The 24591-nt window shown below is 47.4% G+C and overlaps 1 protein-coding gene across 1 annotated transcript in view; it reads left to right on the top strand.

The window, feature by feature from the left end:
* The window catches only part of LOC102431532 (kinesin-like protein KIF6), a 121120-nt gene that overhangs the window by 7972 nt on the left and 88557 nt on the right, over positions 1 to 24591 (top strand). Inside the window, exon 2 of the mRNA XM_023745453.1 lies at positions 5049 to 5104. Within this exon, the coding sequence (XP_023601221.1) occupies positions 5049 to 5104 (56 nt within the window). The remainder of the gene's footprint in view (positions 1 to 5048; positions 5105 to 24591) is intronic.

Genomic DNA, 24591 nt, shown 5'->3' with positions numbered 1-24591 from the left:
CAAGTACTAGTGGAGGATCAGTAGTGTCCTCAAATTTGGGATCTAGTACAATGGCTGCAGGTGGTGGCAGCCCAATGGGCCACAATGTGCAGGGTTCCGATGGAGTGGGCACTTCCTCGGGAAATTGGCATTGCGATTCCACATGGGTGGGTGTCAGAGTCATCACAAAATCTACCGGTACCTGGGCCCTGCCAACTACAACAACCACCTGTTCAAGAAAATCAACAACTCTGGAGCAACTGGAAACAATGACAACCAGTACTACGGATTCGGCATCCTGTGGGGATACTTGGACTTCAATCGGTTCATGGCCACTTTTCCCTTCAAGACTGGCAACATCTCATCAATAGCCACTGGGGACCAAAAAGGCTTGACTTGAAGCTTTTCAACATTCAAGTCAGAGAAGTCATAACACATGACAACACATCACTAATAATCTCACAAGCACAATCCAGGTGTTGGCGGACTCAGACTATCAGCTACGGTATGCAGCGGGGAATGCACACGAAGGAACGCTGCCTCCGTTTCCAGCAGGTGTATTCATGGCTCCACAGCATGGATATCTAACTCTCAACAACAGAGACAATGCAGCCGGCAGGTCTGCCTGTTGTCTGAACTCGCACCAGTAGCAGGTGCTCCGTTTTGTCCAAAAATCCTAACTCCAGTTTGAGGACATGTTGCTTCGTCTCCAATACGAGAAGCCATTGCAATGCCTGGTTGCATTCTGAGTGCTCTTAAGTTGACAAGCACTTTGTTTGCAGATGTCCATCCAACTGACGCGCTGTTGTTGGCAGCTGTTTCATGCACGACCTGCTGTCGCATGCAAGGACCAGGCGGCCAAGTGCGATATTGTGATGTTAGGTCGCCTTTGTTGCATTTTTAAAAACCAACTTGCTTACGCTGTTTTGAGCATTTGCAGCGAGTGTCCATGGATAGTGATCTATTAGAGGATTCATCAATCTGTCAATGCTCTGGTTGTGCGCACATGAGCAGCAGAATGGCATGTCTCCGAGAGAATAGCTGACATCACATTCAGCTATTCATTCGGAAACATAAGCAAGTTGGTTTTTAAACATGCAACAAAGGTGACCTAACATCACAATATCGCACTTGGCCGCCTGGTCCTTGCATGCGACAGAAGGTCGTGCATGAAACAGCTGCCAACAACAGCGCGTCAGTTGGATGGACATCTGCAAACAAAGTGCTTGTCAACTTAAGAGCACTCAGAATGCAACCAGGCATTGCAACGGCTTCTCGTATTGGAGACGAAGCAACATGTCCTCACACTGGAGTTAGGATTTTTGGACAAAACGGAGCACCTGCTACTGGTGCGAGTTCAGACAGCATAAAGATGACAATCAAAAGCAAAATACAAACAATCCAGTTGCCTACAAGGAAGGATACAGAATAGCAGACAACGTGCAGCAGACAAGCACAGGACCAACACTGGAAAACGTCAACCACCAGGGAGTCGTTCCGGGAATGGTGTGGCGAGATCATGAAGTACACTTCCTTCCAGGGACCGATTTGGTCTAAAAGTCCTCACACAGATGGACATTTTCATCCCTCGCCACTGACGGGTGGATTTGGACTGAAACATCCCCGTCTCAAATTCTAATGAAAAATACTCCGGTTCCTGCAAATCCTCCAACAACGTTCGCCACCAGCAAGACCAACCCGTGCATCTCTCAGTATTCCACAGGACAAGTGACGGTTGAAATCGAATGGGAGCTTCAAAAAGAGTCGTCCACGAGATGGAGTCCAGGAGTGCAGCACACAGCAAGCTTCGGCACCGAGGCTACACTTTCATTTGGCCCCGGCAGCAACGGAGTGTGTCCAGAATCCAGGGCGACTGGCACTCATTACCTCACCTGCCCGCTCTAACCCAACAATGTTGCATATCATCAATAAGCTGTGTATTTGTAATTAGACTTTGGTGCATGAGTGCTTCTTATCAATAAATAGCATGTTAATCATCAACCAATAGACATCAGAGACACACAGAGACCTGTCAGTGTTCACCTCTCACGGAAAGAGTGGGCAGTCCCGGCCTCTCCAGGAAACTGTCTGTGGTTCTCATTGCCCTGGAGCAGAGCCAGGTGTGGCCTCCTCAGCTGCTATCACCCTGGGGCCACACCTCCCCCATGGGCCATGCCTCCCCGATGGGCCACACCTCCTCAGCAGTGAGCAGCAGCTGGGGATATCTATTGTCTGGGTGCACATGCCCTGGGGAAAGTCAGCACACACCTTGGTCACAGGTTGGCTCCCTGAGCACGTCACTAATGGGAATATGTGTCTGTTAGAAGGTCAGCAGTGGAAGGCTCCTCCTAGCACAGCCTGGATGAGCAGAATTGAGCTCCAGGCAGGAGGAAGAGGATGAGCTGGGGGCGTGAAGGGGCAGGGCGGGCCAGGAAGAACAAGGATGTGGCAGACTGGGGTCACCCTCTTCTCAGCTCTTCAGTTTGCCTCCTTTCCCTTCTCATCTCCCTCTTCTCCCCCAGGGCTGGGCTTCCTTAAGGAAGAGTTTGTCTTGACAACCAGGGTCAGGAACACACGTGGGCGGGGTGGCCTGGAGCGGTGACAGCTGCGGAGTAAAGGGAAACATGAGGACAGACAGCCCTCAGCCCACACCTCTGCAGTGGGCAAACCCTTCTGAGCCTGGCGCTGGGCTGCGGAGAGGAAGCTGAGACTGCCCAAGGCGCCCCCACCCGACACCGTGTCTGCCAGTCCTGGGCGGCTCTTTGGAGAGCGTGGACCACTACACTAAATGCCCCCCTTCGCTGTGCCCCCTGGACAGTCTGGACACTGCCAAGGTGGTGGTGGGGTATGGGGGGGCCTCACCCAGGCCTGTCAGGCTTCTGTGAACAGTGCCACGGTGGTGGCCTGTTCTCCTGCAGTCTCCTCCTTTTGTATCTCCACCTGCTGTCCTCCAGCGCTGACATGAATTCCAGCAGCTCCTCAGCCTTCTCTTGCATTTTCATTGTTCTAACGCTTCCAGCCTCCACAGAACTGGCAGGAAGAGGAATCTTCCATTGAGCAACAAAGGACTGTCAAATCCGATGAAAGCCTAGGTACTGGACGTGGACAGGGTGGTCATGGAACAGTCCTAGTCTCCCCACCTGGCAGAAACTAAAGCATGAAGACAGTCCTCACCTCTGAATGGCCTGGACCAAACCCGAGACAATGCCGCCCAGCAGACACAGCCAGTGCGAGCCCGCGGAGCCCAGCACAGTGACCTACATGCCACGTGAATGTTTGCTGAACCAAATCCAATCTGAATGGTATTGGAAGGAACTGCACTCCTCTTCAGGAGGCGACAGGCCCTTGCTCAAGAGAAGACGTGCAGAGTCTATGATGAGCCTGAGTACCCTCAGTGAGGGAGCCGGGGTGGAGTCCCAGAAACCTAACATGAAGGGAAAATTGTGTCCCCTTCCCTGGAAATTCCCCTGTCTGCAGTCGCAGGCCGAGGAGACAGATTCGGAAAATAGCAGTGTCATAATTCACACTTCTTTTCATCAAGCACAGAGCACTCTGGCCTTTGCTTGCATTGTTCCCCTGCCTGAAGTGCTCTCCTCACCCCACTTCCTCTAACAAAAAACCTTGCAACTAAGCAGCTATGTGTGAAATAATGTGGGTCTTACTGGGATCCAGAAAGATTTGAGAGGTGGGGAGAAAGGAGATAATTAAAATTCAACTGGCCAAATGTTGACAATTAATGTCATGTGTTGGTGGGTATGTGAAGGTTCATTCTGTTATTCTATTTTCTGCCTATTTGGAAATTTCCATGATAAAAAGTTTCTTAAAGCTCCTATGCCCCCATTAAACCCAGGTCAGTCCTGCCTTGTACATGAGCTTTCCTGATGGACAGGCTCCTCCCTAGTCCTCTAAGGGCAGGGCCAGTGTTGCCCACAGTAGCACAAGGCTTTCCTGTAGCCATATATATTAGGTATTTGTTTCATAGACTTTCAGTTGCCTCTTAAATTTCATGACAGAAAGGAGAAGATGGGGAAGCAACTAACATGTCGTAAGGTCCTGGGCTGCAAGTTTCTCACATAGGCCTTATTCTTCCTCCACCACCTCTCCAGCTCTCCCTGGGGGTCTCATAAGTATTTGTTGGACGACAGAGGAATCATTAAGCAAACATCAGCACAATCATCTGGTGGACTGGTAGACAGCCATCAAAGACAACGGAGAAGTTTCTAAAGACATGGGGAAAGGCATGCTATAGTGCTAAGTGAAAAAAATCAAAGCACAGAACCATGTATACAACATGGTCTTCACTGTATAAAAAACTTGCTAGAAAAAAGACTGGGAAGATCTCAAAATGTGCTTATTTTTAGGTGGCTGATTATTAGAGATTTTTTTTCTTGTTTTTAAATTTTCAAGATGTGGTTTAGCATCAGATATAACAGGAGTCAGCAAACTTTTCCTGTAAAGGGTCAGATAATAAATATTTTCAGCTCTGCAGGCCATATGGCCTCTGTTCAATCCACTCAATTTGTTATTTTAGCAGGAAAGCAGCCACAGACACTATGTAAATGTGAGTGTGGTCATGTTCCAATACAGCTTCTTTTACAGAAACAGGTGGGAGGGCTGGATTTGTCTCATGACCACCCATAGTTTGCTGACCTCTGATCTATGACTTTACAATCAGAGAAAAAGTTATTTAAGTTACATTAAGTATGTGTTCTTTGTGATGATGAGGTCCTGACACTGTGGAGCATACATAGTACAGAAAGCTTACAGTCATGCTTTATCCTGGTCCCCTTACATCATAAACACTAGAAATTCAAAGTCATAAATTAGTGAATATGAGCATGAAAATTCTATGCTGGGTAGAGGAGTAAAAATTCACAACACCAGTGATAAATATAAAATTTATCTCTATTTTAAGCCTAGTATATTTCATTTATTTAGATTTTCTTTTGTGTATTTTAATAAAGTATTATAATATTTTAGAGACCTCTCAGAAATCTATTACTTTTAAAACATAATTTAAGATGAAGAGGAAAAAGTTAAATTCTCATTTCTTTTTTTTTCCCCTCCAGATTTTCTGAAGCAAAGTCCCTGGGAGAAAATATAAATGAAGCAAGAAGTAAAATCGGTAAGCAGGCGATCTTCTGTGAGCCTCTCTCACGGACCATTTTTCTGGTGGAAACCAGGTCATGGTGGCCTCCGAAAGCCATGGCCCGGTTGCAGGAGCGCCCAGCCAAGGCAGTGCTTAGAGTGCCTTTCCTTGCGAGTCTCTCCTCCTCCCCTCGTCCATCAGGAAAAACAGTTCCTTTTGCCTAAAACTTGAGCTTTTCACCCCCCCCCCGCCCCCCATGCAGGCCTGAGCTCTAGCATCCCAGTGAGAAAGCTGACCTTTTCCCTGGCGTTTTCCAGCAATAGCTCTGCTGGCCATCGCCACAGGATTGCGGTGACAATGGTATTTTCAGGTGCTGGGAAACACCGTCACACCTCCAAAGCTTACACGTAGCATTTCAGCACCCTCCAGGGAGCCAGGGGAAGGATGAGAAGCAACACTGAGCCGGTGTGCCTTCCCAGGATGCAGGCTGCTGAGCAGGGCTCCCCCACTTAGGCGTGCATCTCGGGAAAGGTGAGGTTAAAGCCAGAGGCAAATTCAACAAAAGGGTGTCACAGACCTTTGGGACAGCCAGAGGAGAATGTGTCTTTCATTCCAAGCTAGAAGACACACGGGGAAGACACACAGAGATCCATCTCCCGGGTGGGGCATGGATCCCCGTGGGAGGGAAGGCAGCAGTCACCAACCTGTTCACAGCGGACTCCCTGAGTCCCATTGTCCCCACCTTCCTCCTTCGGAGGGACAAAAGCCGCTCTGAATGGCCCTTTTGGCTTTTGCTACAGAATATTGAAAATCATGGTAGCCTTAAGTTATTTCAGTTGAGGAAAGGGAAGGCCTATGTCCTCTTCACTGGCCTGAATGGGAAGGGCTAAGGCCGCCAGGCCCCGTGCCAGGCGGAGAATCGCTAGAGCCTCAGAGATTCTTACCCTCAAGTCCAGGATCTTGGACGGGGGAAGATGCGCCTTCATTTTTACTAACCTCTGCCTGCGGTGTAGCACTGCCTCAGTGATGAATGTAGGCAGCAGACCACAGTAGAACTAGCAGCACCTGCCAGCAGTGGGAATCACAGACATTTCCATTTTACAGCAGAGTTGGCTGACATGGTAAAATGTCCTTTATACTCACCAGTACTTCTCAATTACAGCCGGTATTAGACTCGGCATTCAATCTGGTTATTTAATGCATTTATACAAAAGCACATAGATATCCCTGTATCAAAAAAAGTTTTAAAATGTTGGTAACCTTTAGTACAGTTAGTTTCTCTTTAAACCCTATTTAAAATTCCTTCCTTGGCCTGGACCCCAAGCCCCTGAAATTGCATGAAAAAATGGGGGGTTAGGAGTGTGCATTTGTCTGGAGGTAATAGTTTATCTGATTCTCGAAGGGATCAGAGACCCAAAGCAATAAGGAAGCTGATTGGGCAGGAAAGCAGATGCCCAGCAGAGGAGCAGCCAGTCCGGCAGCAGGGCAGCTGACCCACCTGGCTGGTGGCCGGGAGGGCGGGGCAGGGGAGCAGGCCCCCGTGGATCCCAGGACTTGTCAGCATCATGTGACTCAAAGGACCCAATGGTCTGTTTTCATTCCTGGGAGACAGGAGGAAAGACCTTTTATAAATTGCTTCTCCACACAGAGTAGTATAAGGTTTCGCTCTTGAAATGTATCTCTCTAAACCCAAAGAAAACTGTTCCAACAGTAATGACATAGATTATGACAGAAGGTACCCCTGGCCTATGCCAATGTACTTAGCTTTGTGCTCACAGTTCCTTGGGTTGTCACACTTCTAAATTCTCCATCATTTTGGTGCAATAACATATGTGGATGGATCCCATTCGCCACGTTCTTGGGATTAAGCACGCCGGGTCTGCCTGCTGCTGCACAGGTTGGGGCGGGGAGACCTCCCACGGAGGACATCTGTGATTGCAAATATGCCAGCAGAAGCCCTGGGTGAGCAAACCTTTGTTTTCTCTGGAGACTCACAATGTGGAGATTCACTGCTAAGAGAAAGCAGCTGGTGCAGTGGTGCCAATAAAGTCATCATCACTATCACTTCATTTCATGCCAAGAGCCGACTAACACCATCCTCTTACAAATGTGCTCGTGATCCGAGGCGGTCCAGGTGCGTGGATCACTGCGACTCAACCCCAGGACTGAACAAGCCCCTCCTGGTGCTGGGCCACAGAGCAGCCCGCCATCCCTGCATCTCAGACCCAAGGTGAAGACGCAGAAGGCATAAGGTGGAATTCATACACTTATTTAAAAATTCCAAAGTAACCTTGAGGGAAACTGCTTTCGGGAGATTTGTGATGTTCCTGAGTCATAGATCTTTAATTTCTTCCTTAGGGAGAGATGAAATCAGGTGAGATTAAATTCAGTCCCCAATGAGTGCTTTAGCGACTCCCAGGGTGAGGAGGTGAGAGCCCTCACGATGTGCCATTACATGCGCAAAACGACGACTCAGCTCCGCTCCAGACTGTGCCACATCCCCCCTCTGTGGCACGCACTTGGAAGTGACCTGCGGAGAGGACATGAAAGCTGTGTGTGCGCACTGCAGATCAGCCGGCCCACCTGTGTAACGTCAGGTTGCCCCTGTCTTCTTGGGCCATTTGGCTTTTCTCTGACATTGTGAGCTGGAGCTGCCACTTGCGTTTCGTTCTCAAAAATCCCTGACACGTCCATATAACTTGTTTTTCTTAAAACAAGCTACCCCAAACTAGGTAGGTAAGCTCTTGCCACAAACTCCTTTTCTGGCCCTCTCTGTACATTGTTTAGATCAGTCCTGATGCTGAAACAAGTTTAGATCGGAAACGGAAGAATAAAACAGTCATAGAATATTTGTGTCCGTCGGAGAGTCATTTCCCTTGTGTTTGCTTACCGGCCCCATACACAGGAGCTTCTCATCCGGTGGGCTGTGTTTTGACCGTGTTCATATACACCCTGGTTCCATTTGTCGTATCTCTAAAAATGCTGTCGAGCCCAGGCTGTGGGGAAAGAAGGAGACTGCTTTGGAGGTGGCGGCACAAACCAGGCCATTTTTCACTCACTGGGATTCTGGCATCGGTGTTCCTACATCAGAGTTCTCCCACTGGCAGCATTGTCTTTGGCAATAAAGGACAATGAATGGCTGTTCCCTGGCATGAGGCCCACTCCCGAACCAGTCCAGGAGCCAGCTGCTCTGCAGGCAGGTGAAAGGCTTTGACAGACACCTCTTGGCACGTCTCCATCCTCCATAGACCGTCCAGGCCTAAATGAGAACTGACGTCACAGGATGCTGCACAGAAGGGTTTTCACCAGAGAGCCAATCAACGACCAGTTCCAAAATCACAGGAAATGTCCTAGAAGAAGCTGTCAGTGAGCGGTGAAGGAAACGACCAACACGGGAAAGGCTAACAAGACATTCTGAACGTTTTCTTTCTCCTGCTCCAAACTCGGAGACGGATCCCAACCCAACCTTGGAAACAATACTCTTTTTAAAAAGGTTTCTCCCGTACATTTGGGATTTGGGAAAATCAGATCTGGGTCTCCATTCTCAGAATAAATAGGACTGTTTTTCAGTTGTGTGCATTTCTATACTTGAATATTCCTCTGAGGTTTACTTCTAGACCTGCTGGTGCATGTCGGCTTCTAGTATCTTCTCCCAGAGCCGGGCAAGACAGCAGCCGGGGCATGTTGCTAGCTTGTGAAGACCTGAATCAGGTGTATTCTTTTGTTACTATTTGTCACCAGGTACAAATAACAACCACATCAACAACAGCCTCCATCATTCATTGAGCACTCACTCTGAGCTGTGGCAAGAACGCAGCATGCCTTATGGCACATAATCCTCCCAGAGAGAGCCATTGCCTATAGGGGCATCACCTTATGTCCTATAGCCTGCGAGGCACGATCTTTACAGTTGCAACACCTCAAATCAGGATCCACCCCACTTGGCTATTGCTTCATATTCTGGTTTTAAATGTTTATATTATAAAAACCTCTTCAATGAAGATGAGCCTGCCTTACAGCTGATGCTGTCTAGAGTCTATGAAATATGGTATTATTGTTATTTTGCAGATTTTTTAAAAATGGTGTTTCAGTGAGGTGACCTACCAAGTGGCCAAGCTGGAATTAAAATTTATTTCTGTCCAATTCCAAAACTTTTAAATACAGTACATCATCTCCATAAATCAGGTTCATTTCACTTTGACATTTTCTTCTGAGTTTAATTTGCCTTCATCCTACGGGATCTGCCCAACAGGCTCATACTAGACCCAAGCTCATGCACACACAGCCCAGGAAGATTAAAGGGGTCTTTGTGACGTGATTCAGGGGCTCAGTTGTGGTGGTGAGGGGCGTCTGAGACCCAGCCTGCCCGGCTCCCCATTCCAGGTGCACGGGCCCAGGGCTGCTAGCCCCTGAGGGCACCTAAGGGCACCTTTTTCTAGTTTGCAGAGAGAAGTGCTGTGGACTCCCAGCAGCTCCCATGGGTTCCAACTGTCGTTTTCAATGGTTTGGAAAATGGAAGCGTTCTATTTTCAGGTTGTATACAGTTCCAACTGAATGGGTTCACTGATGCTTCAGAAAACCTGAGAGAATTCAAATGTCAACTTAGACGAGGTTTGATAGGAGTAGGTGTAAAGAAGGACTTATGCTTAAGTACCAAAACCACCGCAGGTAAGAACTAGAGAAAGGCTGGTGAAGGGCGGGCATAGACGTCACCAGAGGTCACAGAACAAAACTGTTACCGCAAAGTGAAAACATTTTGCCTAAATAAAGGGTATCTCCACAACAGGAAATGCAAAAGTCAAGACGCCCCCTTCCTCCCTGCCCAGCAGCTCTGGGCCAACATTGCGTCTCCTCGGTAACTCTACAGAAGAGAGGCGGCTCAGAGAAAAGCAGCAAAGTGATGATTTAAAAGTTACCAAGTGGATTTTTGCATTTTTAAGCGATTCACCACATGTGTATTTTAAGCTCTGGTGGTGTATTAGAGTATTTAGTTTGATTTTTTAAATTATACTTATCAAAAATGCCATTAATTTGGGTGCAATTTGTGTGGCTGTAAGCATAAAAGGGAAATGATTGTCTCATGTAACCAGGAAGTCCAAGGAGTACTGTTGGCTTCAAATGCAGGCTTCTCCTTCCTCTTCTCCTTCTTCTCCCTCTTCTTCCCACCCTTCTCCCTGAGCCCTCCCCTTCCATCCCCTCCTCTTCCTCCTTCTTCCATCTCTCAGTTCTCTGCTAGCCTCTCTGCAGTTGGTGGCGAGGTGGCCCCGGAAGCTCTAAGTAGCATGGTCTGTAGAATTCAAAATCCTAGTAAAAGGGATTTTCCCCAACAATGCTGGCAGAAGGCCCTCCAGGGAGGAGTGATTGGCGTGGCTTTGGTCATGTGACCGTCTCTGAAGCCATCCCTGCATCCAGAGGAAGGAAACTTCCACCTGACTGGGCCTAGAGCCTGTGCCCGCTCCTCAGCCATGGCTCAGCCCACATGCACATAAACTGAACAAGATTTTTAAGGAATCCAAGAGGTGTCTTTCTCCAAAGGAAAAAAAAGCTGGGCAGAAAGCCATCATGTTCACTACAGTCCTTTCAGAAACTTACGTGGTGCCTGAAATGAGAAATCTGTAAAGGAGATTTCAGTTAGATAACAGAGTGATTTGACCTGGGGAAAAAAGAAAGCTGTGAATGGGGAGCTTAAAACTGGTTTTAAGCACAGGCACTCCTGCTGGAGTGGAATAAATGCAAAACTCTGTGCTAAAAAGAACAGGAATTGCAGGAAAATGACGATTGGGAAGACCTCTCAACACCCATGAAACTTCAGAACTGGAACTCTAACAAACCAACGACAGTCTAATAAAAATCAGGAAGTAGCCCTAGCCAGTTTGGCTCAGTGGATAGAGCATCGGACTGCGGACTCACGGGTCCCAGGTTCGATTCCGGTCAAGGGCATGTACCTTGGTTGCGGGCACATCCCCAGTAGGGAGTGTGCAGGAGGCAGCTGATTGATGTCTCTCTCTCATCGATGTTTCTGTCTATCCCTCTCCCTTCCTCTCTGTAAAAAAATCATGAAGTAAATGTATAACAGGTTAAATTCCTAATACATAAGAAGCACTATATAAAATAGCAGATTTGTTCATCCAACGTGAGGCTATCGAGACAGAAGAGGGCATAGGAAGGTTCGAGGGGCTGAGTGATGGAGACACAAACAGCCACGCAGAGGTGAGAGGAGCCGCACAGGAAGGAAGATTCTCTCTCCCGAGAAAGAGCCCTGGCCTCACTGGACCAAGAAAAGGGACATGGAGAGACCATTTCCACTTGCGCCGTTGCCACCAATCATTAGGAGCTGGTCCCTGTGAAAGAAGCATCGCTGTCGGAGAACTGACTGTTGATTACAGAGGAACCAATAACTTGCAGTTCATCTTTACAGAGACTTAAAAAGGAAGAAATACTTTTCAGTCGTATTGAAAAGACAGTTGCTCATGTAAAAAGACATTTTGCCTAAATAAAGGGTAATTAAATGGAGAGAGATTTCTAGGGACCTTTAAAAGCAATATAGATAGGCAACTTTCTGAGCTGACTCAAGGCATCTGGAGACAAAAAGAGCAAAACTGTTTCTTAGGGTCCCTTCTGTAACAATTCGGAAGGTTGAAATTCCAAGACATATAGTTATCTGAAAGGCAGCCATGCCAGTATGACTGATGTCTCCATGGAATTGATTTAATGCATTGCTGTCATCTTGGGGATCAAAAAAAAATGATTTGAGCGAGCTGAGGCTGTAGAGTATATTAACTTGACAATGGGTAACACTAATAATTGTCATGTATACAAGAAGGAAGCTAGATTTGGTTGGAATGTCAGCACGGAAAGATGGATGGCTGCCTCCCAAGAGTCCCGACAGGGTGGTCTTCACTTAATGAATGAACCAGGATCCGGGATCTGGCCTTGGCTGGCTGGATTCCGAAAGACTGATGCATGTCAGTCAACTCACTATACACCAGAGAGGCAGTTTTTAAATAGACCACGGAGGAGGCTCTTTTATAGACAGAAACTCTTACACCACCTCCATCCAGGGCCTCTTCTCCCAGGGAACAAAGTGGATTCGTCATTGGAAGGTTAGTAAGTAGGCATGTCCAAGCACAACGGGAATCAAAACAAAGTAAAGGGTTTTGAGAGCTGGATTCTCAAGGTCACGGTGGAAGCTCACCAGGCGCCCACTGCCCACTGCAGCAAACACCTATAGCAATCATAGTCAGCTTCCAGGCAGACCAGCCCCCTCCGTGCACAATACCCGTTTCTCCAGAAAAGACAAAATGACACTTATATTAGGCTTCTATCTACTAAACTCCATATATATCCCCTCAAAATGAACCACGTCGTGTTGGTAGTGTTTTGGGTGACAGAAACAATTACTTTTAGTTTGGTAATCTTCTGATTATTAGAAATAGAGACCCAGTGAGCCAGCTCAGACCCAGGATGCATGTGTGGTGATGGTGATAACCTCATCAAGATACAATAATAAGAACGGAGACCCCCTCCAAGCTGGGAGCCAGAGCCAGCACCTGGGGGGGATGGGGGGAACCAGGGTGGCTCCAGAACCCAACACTCACCCACGCCTCCCTCAGGGCCTCGCGCTACCTCGGCACATTGTCTGCCCTGCAGCCTGCCAGCCCTGCTGACCACAGCCCTGCTGACCACGGGCCACGCTTGCTCAGAGCCTGCTCTGACCCCGACTGGAACCTGCGAGCACCTTCAAACGTTCTGTCCCCCAGGCTATCAAGCTAGTTATTTCTTAGCTCAGTGTTATGAGAAAGAGAACCTGACTGACCCAATTGGTCTTTTTTAGACCTTAAAGACAACAGCTGCCTAAGGATGTGCAGTTTTGGTCAGAAACCAACCTCTGGCCCAGACGCTGTGGCCAGGGAGGAGGAGAGGCCCTGTGTTTCGGAAAGTGGCAGCAGAGAGTGTGACAGGAGGGGTTTCTCTTTCTTAAAGCAGATGGGGAGGGCGGGCCCAGTGACGGACATCTTGCATCCTCTTGGTTTTATCTCATGGAGAGCTGCGCAAAGGTTTTTGTTGGTTCAACTCTCATAAGGTGACATCAGCTTCTTTGTTCCCAGGTTCTCAAGGAAGCACCTGGCCATTGCCCCTCTATCTCACCAACTAGTCTTTGTAAAGTGCCTTGTAATATGCAGCGTTTTCTTCTATTATTTTTGATATTGTCAAATCCATTGATATTTTCTCTTATGACTTTCTCCATTGCTTTCGTACTTGTTATTGTCACAATAATAATGATGGGTTGTTCATAGCCTCCTACCTATTTAATGCTTTCCTAAATTTTCTTAGAGTTTTCTTTTTATTATTCTATTTTTCACACTGGACTTATTTAGGATTTATTGAGGAATATGGCATAACCTGAGGTTCTAAGTTGAATCTCTTGCAAAGAAGCAATTTTCCCAACACCCATTTCGTCTAATGAAATGCCTTAAAATAAAACGCCTTCCCCTCCTTGGAGAGTCGTTGTAGGTTTCCCGAAGGCAGCCGGATGCTTTCTAATCTCATCGTCAGAGTAATGGACATCCGTGGCAAGTTTCATGCGGGTATTTCAGAAGTAACTTGCAGGAGCTGTTCTCATCAGACACCAGAATAACTTGCAGAAAAGCGCCGACTTGTATGGCAAGCAGGCAGCTCAGGGCTGGGAGAAGCAGGCCTGTGTCTGAGTGGGGGCCCCTCCAGGCTCGGAAGGGGAAAGTAGTTCCCATCACATTGTTTCACTTCTAAGGAAAACAAGTTACTTCATCATCGTACGTTGATTAAAAGGGGGAATGAGTAACCGCGGATGCGGTAGAAGAAGGAGCGGGGGCTCTGTCGGTGAAGCTGAAAACACCAAAGGCTTTGCTGCTTCTACTGCTGACCACCCTGAGAACACAGATGTGTCCCTTGCTGAAAACCGACCGCCCAGAGCGTTCAATCCCAGAGCACACTGGGTGGGAGTATCTCTCCCCACGTGGCCATTCTGCTCAGGGTGGAGGTGGCCTCGGCTTGGTGTTGGTTTCATGTAGTAGCATGACCCCGCGGACCAGCCCCCGTAAGGCACAGTCTGCACCACCGCTTCCTTCGGCAAGCCTAAAAGTACCCTGTGCAGCTCCATGGCCAATGAGCTGGTTAAAGGACGGACCTCAGAGGGCAGACACATGTGTCCCCCCACGGGCCCCTGTGCTCCCTTCCCGAGGTGTCTGCCTGCTCTTGGGCAACATCGAAAGGGCAGGATGCTCTGAGCACATCCAGGCTGCATCGTTCATCAGGCACCTCATGGACAAAAGCCCAGCGCAGGCAGCTTGGGTGGGGAGAATAATAAGAGCAGGAATCTGGGCAGCTTCCCAAGCGAGGCTGACAGGGTGGCCCAGGGCAGGAATGCGATGGAGACCCCTGAAGCCTGCAACCAGTGTTTGGACAGAGCTGGGTGGCCTGCAAGGACTGGGAGGAAACAGAGGAGCTCAAGGTCAGCCGTCACGTGTCTACGGGAGATTTGGGGCCTCAAGTGTCCAAGAGGTCGAGTCCCCACCATAATGAGAATGATGGCCAGCTTTGGGAGAGGTGCTGCCATTATCCTCTGAAGAAACATGAAGAGGCTGAGCCCTGGGGGAGTTCGTAAACAAGCCCAGTCATACTGAGCTCCTAAGGGATAGAGCCACAACTGGAGCCCAGTTTCTGGCTCCCAGGTCAGTGCCCTCAGGTGGCAGCACAATCCACAGCCCAGCTTAGAAGGATATATTCGGCCCCTGTTGTACCCGGGAAACTCAAATGCCCTCACTGAGTTCAAGCTGATGCTAAAAAGAAGGAATGGGAGCCAGTGTAGGAAGCCTTTTCCCACCTTTACTCCCAGGGAGATGACAAAGGAAAGAGGCAGAGAGCTGACTGGGAGGTGGGCCAGGGCTAAGTCAGTCCCGGAAAGGCAAGCCCATCTTCCTAGGGTCCCCCTGGTCTGGAGTTTAGAAAGTTATGGAGTCAGTGAAGGGTTAGTTTTTGTCTCTTGCTAATTGTTCAAGTGATTCATGTGTGTATACCTCTGTAGAATGTTCAAACACTACCTTATATACATATCAAAATGTAAGAGCCCCTCTTCCTCTCCTCTCCCCCAGTACCAACCACGGGCGCTCTCCATAGGGGAGTAACCACTCCCCACAATTCAGTGCATGTCCTTCCACCCCTTCTGTGCTGTTGTAGATGGATAGATAGATGATTGACCTATAGATGATAGATGCATGCATGCATGCATACTTACATAGATGCATACTTACATAGATGATAGACAGGCAGCAGATGTGTACAAAGATGCCTTGTGTGTTGCATAAATGGGACCATAATGTACATGTTATTCTGCACTTTGCTTTTTTCTTTTAACAGTGATTATGGGTCTATCACTCACCACTTTTAGTGGGGCTATTTTTAAGTATGAATAAACCATGATTTATTTAATTACTTTCTTGTAACAGACACTTCATTTTTCCCCAATTTTTTTCTACCACAAACAATGCAAGCATTTTTGTCTACAGAGTGTTTCTTTGAGATAGATGCCTAGAAGCAGAACTGGGGAAAACGGTAGTGGATGTGTATTTTTAATTTTTATGCGCACGCCCAAGTTCCCTTCCCAAACGTTTCATTCGTGTGTATTTCCATCAGTGTGTGATAGCACCTGTTCCCCTGCATCCTTGCTCAGACATAATAATATCAGTCATTTTAGGTTTTGCTAGTTGGAGAGTAAAAAAAAAAATAGTATTTCGTTATTGTCTTATTTTGCATTTCCCTGGCGGCTAGAGGAATTGAGTGTCTCGCAGCCTTTGTCCGTTGGTTAGTTGACTTTCTCTTACGCTTTGGAGGAGTTCCTCTGTCCCCTGGATATTGGCCTTTGTCTTGGGATATGTAGCAGGTGTTGTCTTCCAGTCTGTCACTTGTTTTCATTTTCTCTCGAGATTTTTAGAAGAATCCTAGGGAGTTGTTTTTCTCTAATTTTTAAAAGTTGCGTTGCTTAAGATTGGATTGTCTGCTCTTTTTTTGAAATTGTTATTAGGAGTCACGCCTCACCATAACCCTGCCCCAAGAAAATATCCAAGGAAGCCTCGGTCACATACACAGATCTCACTACAACAGATGTGGGTCAGGACTGGGCATGGTGACTCCAGGGCAGCTGTCCTATAGCCACTCGATGAATAAATGACTCCTGCATACAGATGCTTAAATCTTCTACCAGACAACAAGTCTCCTGATTTTACTGCTGAAAATGTGAGCTTTGTGATGAGGTAAAGACTGATTTTATTCATTTAATCTTTATTGAAGACATCTTTAATGATGCCTGAATATTTTTAAACTTTAATTGTGTTTTGCAAAACTTATTAACACATGTTGAGATGATTTTGAAGTCTAGAAAACCTCCTAATAAATCATTGAGATGTAGTGTCTAGCACCTCATTAGCAAATACTAGGGTCCTTGAGGACACTCCCTTCTGTTGGAAGACAAAAGTAAATAATTAAGGAATGACTACAGAAAATGGGTGATGTACCTAATTTAACAGACAAGGAACATCAGAGATATAAAGTTTATTAATCGTCTGCATCAATCATCTAAAGCAAGACCAGGTTGATGTTTAAGGTTATGAAACAATGTATTCCTATAAAAATAGGGGTCGGGGGTGCCATGAAGAGGAATCATGAGAATTTAGCTTTACTTCAGCCCCAAGAAACAACGAAAACAAAACCTTTAACTCCCAGAACAGAGGTGACATCTAATGCAAAAAGGGGTCCAACCCTAGGAGGCCAGATGCTGTATCCTCAGGGGCAGAGCTGAATCAGGGGTGCCTTTGCCCTAACAGCGGCTAACCAGGGTGTGGTGGTGACTGCCTAGGTGGTCTCAAGAAGACAGTGGTGGCAATGCCTTCCTGCTATTGCCCTGGAAGGAGAGGGTGGATTTCAGAGGAGTGAGTTCAGAGTCAGCTTTGACTCAAGGTGCTGCCAAAGCCACAAAGCTCTTCAAATGCTGCAGAAGAACCCAAGAATGCCGATCCGAAACAAGAGAAATCCACTGAACAGAAGGATTTGGTGGGGAGGGAAAAAGCGCCTTTGGCAGCAGTCTGCCAATAGGATGTTGGCCACCTTTACGTTAGAATTCTGGGTAACAAGTAGTAAGGATTACTTTATAAAGATTAATATCCCCACACTCCCACTCAGAAACCTCTGAGGTTTACTCATCGCCAAACAAAAATGTTCATGCCCCTTAATCTAGCATTCAAAAATTCTTTCTCCATGTCGATATAATGATATTAACATTCACATACTTATATGGGAGATTGAGTGGCTTGTTTTAAAAAGGGGAGAGAGAGATGAAAATAATCATTATATATATATATATATATATATATATATCTGCTTTAGACTGCATCCAGGATTTTGTGTCCATGATAGTCTACAGAATGGTTTTATCACAATATTTTCTATTATTTTCTAGTTGACGGTATTTACTTTATTTCCATTTTTCTGCCATATAAAACATGCGGCACTAAACACCCATGCACATATATTTTTATATACTGGTGCTTTTACTTCTATGGAAACTCTTTCTCTAAAGGACCAGATAGTAAATATTTTAGGCTTTGTGGGCTTTAAATGGTCTTAGTTGCATATTCTTCTTCTTCTTTTACAGCCCTATAAAAATGTAAAAACCATTCTTAGCTCACAGTCCAAAGCCATACAAAAACAGACCGCAGGACAGAATGGCCTGCCAGCCCCAATTTGCCAGTCCTTGGAATAGAGTCATAGGAGTAGGATTTCTTCCTAAGTGTATTATAATTTTTGCTGCTTTTGTGAATGGAATATTTTTCTATTTCCTGAGATAGAAAAAAATAACTATTTTTAAAAAATATTTTCCTGCTCAGCTGGTGTGGCTCAGTGGTTGAGCATCCACCTATGAACCAGGAGGTCATGGTTTGATTCCCAGTCAGGTCATATGTCCGGGTTGCAGGCTTGATCCCCAGGGAAGGGCGTGCAGGAGGCAGCCGATCAATGATTCTCTCTCATCATTGATGTTTCTCTCTCTCCCTCTCCCTTCCTCTCTGAAATCAATAAATAAGTATTAAAATATTTTTTTCCTTGTACAAAGTTATCTTACCAAATTCTCTTGTTAGTTTTAATGGTCTTTTTCTTGCTCTAGTTTCTTGAGTTTTCTAGAAATACAGTTATATTCATCACAAAAGAAAAATCTTCTCCTAGTGTTGACACTTAGTGGGGGTTTTTCTTGTCCTATTACACTCACTGAATCACTACTAGCTAATACTGGTAACACCCTGTCCTTTCTTGTTCTTGGGTCTAATGAAAATGGCTTATGGTCACACCATTTAGGATGTGTGATCACATGAGCAAAAGTACTGCCAGGCATCACCAGGTTCGGGCTGTGGAACTTCTGTTGTGTGAACTGGGTGTGGGCGGGTCTGCATTGCTCTCGAGGCAGGAGAGGCCATGGAGAGACTCAGTGTTTGAGAACCAGCTGTTCGGCGGGATCACAGGGGCACAGATGTCTGAGGTTGGATGAGGGATGAAGTACAAATAGAATCGGCCCGTGAGCTGGGTGAAGGACAGAGATTGAGTCTGCCTGATGATGAGAAAGGGAAATAAAGAAAATATTATGGATGTAACTTTCAGCCCTGGCTGTACTCATGGCCAGTGAGATGGACACATTCCAGTTCTGGGCAAGTGGAGTCATCACACTCCATCCTGTCTCTCCTCCGAAGACAACTATGAGCACATGGACAGCAAATGAGAACCCAGAGAGCGATCGGTAGCAGCGGCTTCAGGAAGGAGACAGGAATTCAAAGTCCCACCAGGTTGGGACGCCGCCGGGAAATCTTCCGACAGCAGTGACAAGCTGCAGCCACCAAACAGAAGTCTGGAACTCTGATGGAGGAGATCCCTCCATTCTCACCGGAGAGACTGTGGTACCAAAAAATGGGCAGACTCCTCACTGCTTTCCTCTCTGTCCTCCCACCACTCGGCCCAGGTGCAGACATAGTCATGGGAATTACATGGCAGGATGGAGGCGTCCAGGAGTGGGGCTTTAGTCGTAATGTGTCAGGTAGGTCACAGAGGGGAAGGAAATCAAGACAATGATTCCATAAAGCTGTTTACATAAACTCCTGTGCTCACTTTCAAACTGAGCATGCATGGATCTAGAGAGCATACCAAAGGCTTGGACAATCCTGCTACAGGTAGACTAGCACCCAGGTCCCGTGCTGGCCACTGGGCAGCACACACCGGGGATGAAATTGACTAGCACTGAAAAGCCTCTGAGAACAGAGCTGACATGGAGTCAGAGCCCACAGAAGGCTTATTGGAATTTGTGACCAGAACCTAAGCAGATTGACTGTCTGCTGAAATAAACAAATCTAAATAAGTAGTCTTAGAATTTAAACAAGACCCTGAAAATGTTCAGGATGTGACCCAAAATTATGTGTCATATAAGAAGAACCAAGAAAATCTCAACCCACAAAGGGAAAGACAATCAGGAGATTCCAACCCCTACATGATTCAGGGTTAGAATCACCAGACAGAGACAAAGCAGCTCCTAAATTATGCTTTGAGAATGAAGAAAGACCCTCTTGAAATAAACTGAAAGGTAGAAAGTATCAAAATATCAAAAATGTAAAGAAGAACCAAATGGAAAATTAAAACCAAAAAATAAAATAGCAAATGGACTCACAAAAAGAATGAAGATGACAAAGGGAAGAGTTAGTGACCTTAGAGAACAAGAGCAAGTATCTCATCTGAACAACGAAGGGAAAAATATTGTTTTAATGAACATGTCAGTTAACTGTTATTGAGAAGAGAATCTGAGGGCTCTGGGTAGATTTAGTAGATGTGAGGGGTGCAGGGGGTGGGGTGCTAAAGCCAAAAGTGATGTGTTGTAGATTTTGTGGGATTTGGATAAGCAGAGAAGATAGTTTAAGGGGTTAGAATTAAGGGAAAGAAGACAAATGAGCTGGCATCTTGAGGGGAAGGACGAATCAAAGAAATAATTTGAGAGAGACTTTTGCAAGTCTAGCTCCACTGGGACAGATTTGGAGACATGTTATCAGAGATGATTATCTCTATATAATCTCCCCTTGTATGGTCAACTCAGCAAAATCTGTGGGTTTCTTAAACATGCCTCGGGAAATGTCCTGATCTCCGTCCCTCTTTAGACTATTTGCTTATTTTTTAGTCTCTCTCCACACAGCAGTATCTCAACAAGCTCCCCCCGGCCAGGGCTGCCTTTCCCTGACTTCCTAAATGGCTGCAGGATGTGCCTGGCACAGCACAGTGAGGAACAGGCGGAGCGACCCGGCTAAGGAGGATGCACTGTTTGGATTGTTCTAGGAATGGCTCGAGTCCCTCATGCCCCAGATGGAGTCTACCTCTGCCAGGGTTGGTCCAAGTGGCATTTGCCATCATAGCAACACATCGTCACTTCCCACTGCACCAAGGGAAAGCTGATCTTCACGAAAGAGAGTTAAGGAGCTTCTGATGTCAGAGCTTCATTTCCAAGGGGTCACCCCAAAAAGGGAAGGTGATGCAGCAAGAAAGAGTAGCTCACCCCAGCCTGTAGAATATGAGCCAAGGTCTGGGCAATGTGTTTTTCTATTAAAATGTTGTCAGTAGGAAATTAGGAGCTACTGTAGTCATTCCCATTCACTGGACAATAAACCTGGTCCTCAAAATGCCAGCCATGCCGGTACGAAATCAGGCGGTGGACTGGCTAGAATATTCCATTTCCTCTGCCTCTCTCTTTGCTGAGTTGGTTGCCAGAGAATTATTTGTGTTTGTACAAGACTATATTAACTAAAGAGGTAGTAATCTTTTCAAACAAGGAGGATGAAGAACAGATGCTGTCAGACTCCACTCACACCCCTCTTCGTACCGTGTGTGAGCACGCTAGCGCCACTCCATCTGCGAGCACCTTCACTCTTCCTGAGGGATGCGCCTGGGACAAGCCAGTGCTAGGGAGTTAACGCGCCCCAGGAGGCCTCAACCAACCACTGTTGGAAGTTGGTGTTCACATACCTACCTCTCTCACCCCCGGGATGGATAACTCAGAGGTATGTGTCCTACCCTGTCCCCCCAATGGGACTGAGTTCCTGTTGCCCATGTAGCTGCTTTCCTTTCCTGAATCACACCTCCACTTTCTTATCAGTTTATTCAAAGGAACCACTTGTACTAGGGTCTGTTCCTGGGAGAACCACCCTGAGAAAGGTAGAGGGCCATGGTAGCTCAGACATGACGACAGGGACTGGGCCTGGATCATTGGGGTAGGGTCTGAGCCAACTGAAGTGAGTTAGAACCTGCTGGAAGGCCTCTGGCTCTTGGGCAGCTTCCAAAAGTTGCTGTCCATCCTGATAATGTCACACAGTTAGGAATTCAGGATGCTGTGTTGGCCATCCAGACAATTAGTTGTTCTTTTCTTGCTGTTTATGCAAGATCTTAGCTCACCCGTCATTCATCCCTTGTATTAACATAGTTGGTGATTTCCTAAGACTCAGGTAAAAACCACCAATTCCACTAAACGCCTCCTCGCTGCTAAAATAACAACCCACAAAGGCTCCTTGGCATTAGTCCGCTGACACGTAATCCAGGGCAGCAGACTTCTGCAGTTCTGTGGTACAGAAAATCATTACCTCGCGCGGATCGTCTCCGGCAGACAACATCCCAAAGGCCCCCGAGCGAAGTTCTCTCCAGAAACCACACGTCACACGTCTTCACCCGTCACTGGAACTGACTCTGAAGAGAAAGGAGTATAAATATCCATCACCATGAAGCAGGAGGCGGGTCTGCTTCCAGTGGCCGGTCAGCATCAAGATCCTTGTGAACGAACCTGCACGGCTTCATTAACGTGCCCCCATCGCCCTGGCCCCTCCTGCCACACGCACACACGAGTCCTCCCAAGCAAGAGTTGTTTTCCGCCGAGGCCTTTCGCAACAGGGAACAGTCTTTGGATTCCTCTGTTCATTCCTTGGCCGCTTCTCGGACCCCCCGATGCTGACCGAATCCAGATCAGGTGTGTTTACTTTGGAACCCACGAGGCCTGGCCAGTGTGGCCAGCGCAGAGCTGTCTGCAAAATATTAGCTTTTGATATTTTAAGAAGGGTGAAAAAGAACAAATTTAACCAGATTTCATGTCTTCAGCAGTTTGTAGCTCGGATTGGCATCGGTTAGGAATATGAGCGCCCAGGCCGTGTCTGAAGGAATGCTGTCCTGTTCCTGCCTTGCCCCCGCCCGCTCAGCCGCCCGTTCTTGTTCCCGGGGCAGGAGCAGCACCTCGGAAACTTCTCCCACTGAGTCTCGGCAGCCTAGGCCCCGCCAGCCTGTGACAGCCAGGCAGGGGTGCACCTCCTTTTTATTCCCAAATTATTATGGCCCAAGTCCCTACTGGCGTTACTGCTAAAAATCCATCCACTCATCTCAAAACTAGTCCCAGATCGTTCCTGAGAGGGTCTCCAAGGATGACCGTTTGAGTGCTCTGCTGTGTGCCCCTGGGGGTCCTCCCTGCCTCCCTCGCCTCCCTCTGGGGGGCCGTTCTCTGGGCTCACTGTCCTCTGATGCGGGCAGTGTTGGGCCGCGGGTCCAGCCTTGGGCCCTGCTTCCCTGGCTGCCGCATCCAACGAGGCCAGGCCGACTCTTATAAGACTTTACCGGGGGCTTGGGGCTGATGGAAATGCTCCTGGGAAAGTAGGTGAAAACCAGTCTGGAAGTAGGGCTCTTGGAGGGCTTGACCCAGCGGCTCTGGGGCCTCTTTCTCGGTGGCCTCCATGTCCCCTCAGCAGGCGCTTCAAGCAGCCACCTGCTTTGGCCTCCAGGACCAACTGCCTCTTCACACAGTCACTCCCTCCAGGGCACTGTCAGGACTCACAGCCCCGCCGAAGAGTTTGGAGCACTTTGTCCAAACTCTGGGCTATTCAGTCTTAAATGACACAAGCAAGTCACTGACCCAAGTGGGCTGCGCTCAGTGACCAGCCCCTTGCCTTATCTTTCATCAAATGTCATGTTTCTCAATGGGGACTCCCTGGCCTGTTGAGAAGAGCCATTCTTAGCTGCGCAGGACCGGGCGCAGCCCACTAAATACCAGTCGTGCTTTTCCCTGCTACCATGAGCATGACTCAGCACCTGAGTGGGAACCTCCACTCACGTGCAAGGTGCGGACAAGATGAAGGCCTGCGTGTCCATCTCACTGGGGTCTGTCCTCTCCCCCCCAAGTGCTAGAGCAAGTGCTTGGACAAGAGCACACACCCGCCATCTGTATTAGTCATGGCTCCCAGAGAAACAGAACCCATAGGATGTGTGTGTGTGTGTGTGTGTGTGTGTGTGTGTGTGTGTGTGTGTAGACAGGGACAGAGAGAGGAGAGACTGATTTATTTTAAGGAATTCCCTCATGTGATCATGGAGGTTGGCAAGTTCAAATTCTGCAGGACAAGTCTGCGAGCTGAAGGCCAGGGAGGAGTAGATGTTGCAGCTCGAGTCCCAAGGCAATCTGGAGTTTCTTCCTCCTCAGGAGACCTGGGTCTTTCTTCTCTTAGGTCTTCATCTGGTTGGATGAGGGCCATCCACCTTATGGAGGGCCGCCTGCTTTACTCCAAGTCTACTGGCGTCAGTGTTCATCACATCTAAAAGCAGCATCTACACTGGTGTTTGGCCAAACATCTGGACACCATACCTCAGCCAAGTCGACCCATAAAACTAACCATCACACCATTCAGGCACAAACACTGCTCTGTAGGCACAGGGCAATCTACCTGCAGGTTTAGAGCTGGGAGCATTCTCCTTTGTGCGGAACATGGTTCTGCTAAAGAAATACCCGGTCTGTGTTTCTGAACCCAGAGCACCTAACTCTTAGCCTGAAGCACCTGCATTTGGGTCATGTTCATTTTCAGAGCTTCCCAAACAATGGTCGAGCTTAACCTTCCACATACAGACCTCAAATGGTTCATTGAATTAGCAAAGTATCTCAAACAGAACTGTGTTTGCCTCAGAGATAATATCCAGACTCTCCCATGGAAGGCGGAAGCTGCTCCTAATTATGAAGCTTTTCATCTTCCCAAGTTCAAAGAGTGGCGTCTGCTCTCCTCTGGCACCTGTCAGACCCCGGAGCAGCCCGTGGCCAGTTAGTCCATGAGCTGAACAGAAAGCAGTCGGTGCTGAAACGAGAATTCTCCACAATCGCTGTGCCCTCGACGCCACTGTCACGTCTCCTAATTGACAGAGTGCAGTTGTCCATCCACCCCCAGCCACAGGGGACCTCAGCATCCCTGTGATAGGAAAATCCGTAACTAAAAACTAAGACTTTTTGTGAGAAAGAAAAAAAAACATTGCATTTCCAAGTAAATCTATGAAAGACCCTACAAATATTTTATATGCACCAAAGCAAAACACTAAAGGACATACAATAACAACTAATTCATCTTTAATTTGTCACAATGGGTTATGTATATTTAACTTCCATTTGCCATCCCTTATACACT

This window comes from Myotis lucifugus, unplaced genomic scaffold (genome assembly GCF_000147115.1).
Source record: "Myotis lucifugus unplaced genomic scaffold, Myoluc2.0 scaffold_545, whole genome shotgun sequence".
Taxonomy (NCBI): domain Eukaryota; kingdom Metazoa; phylum Chordata; class Mammalia; order Chiroptera; family Vespertilionidae; genus Myotis; species Myotis lucifugus.
Note: the sequence above shows the minus strand (reverse complement) of the source record. Positions and strands in the feature narration are given on the sequence as shown.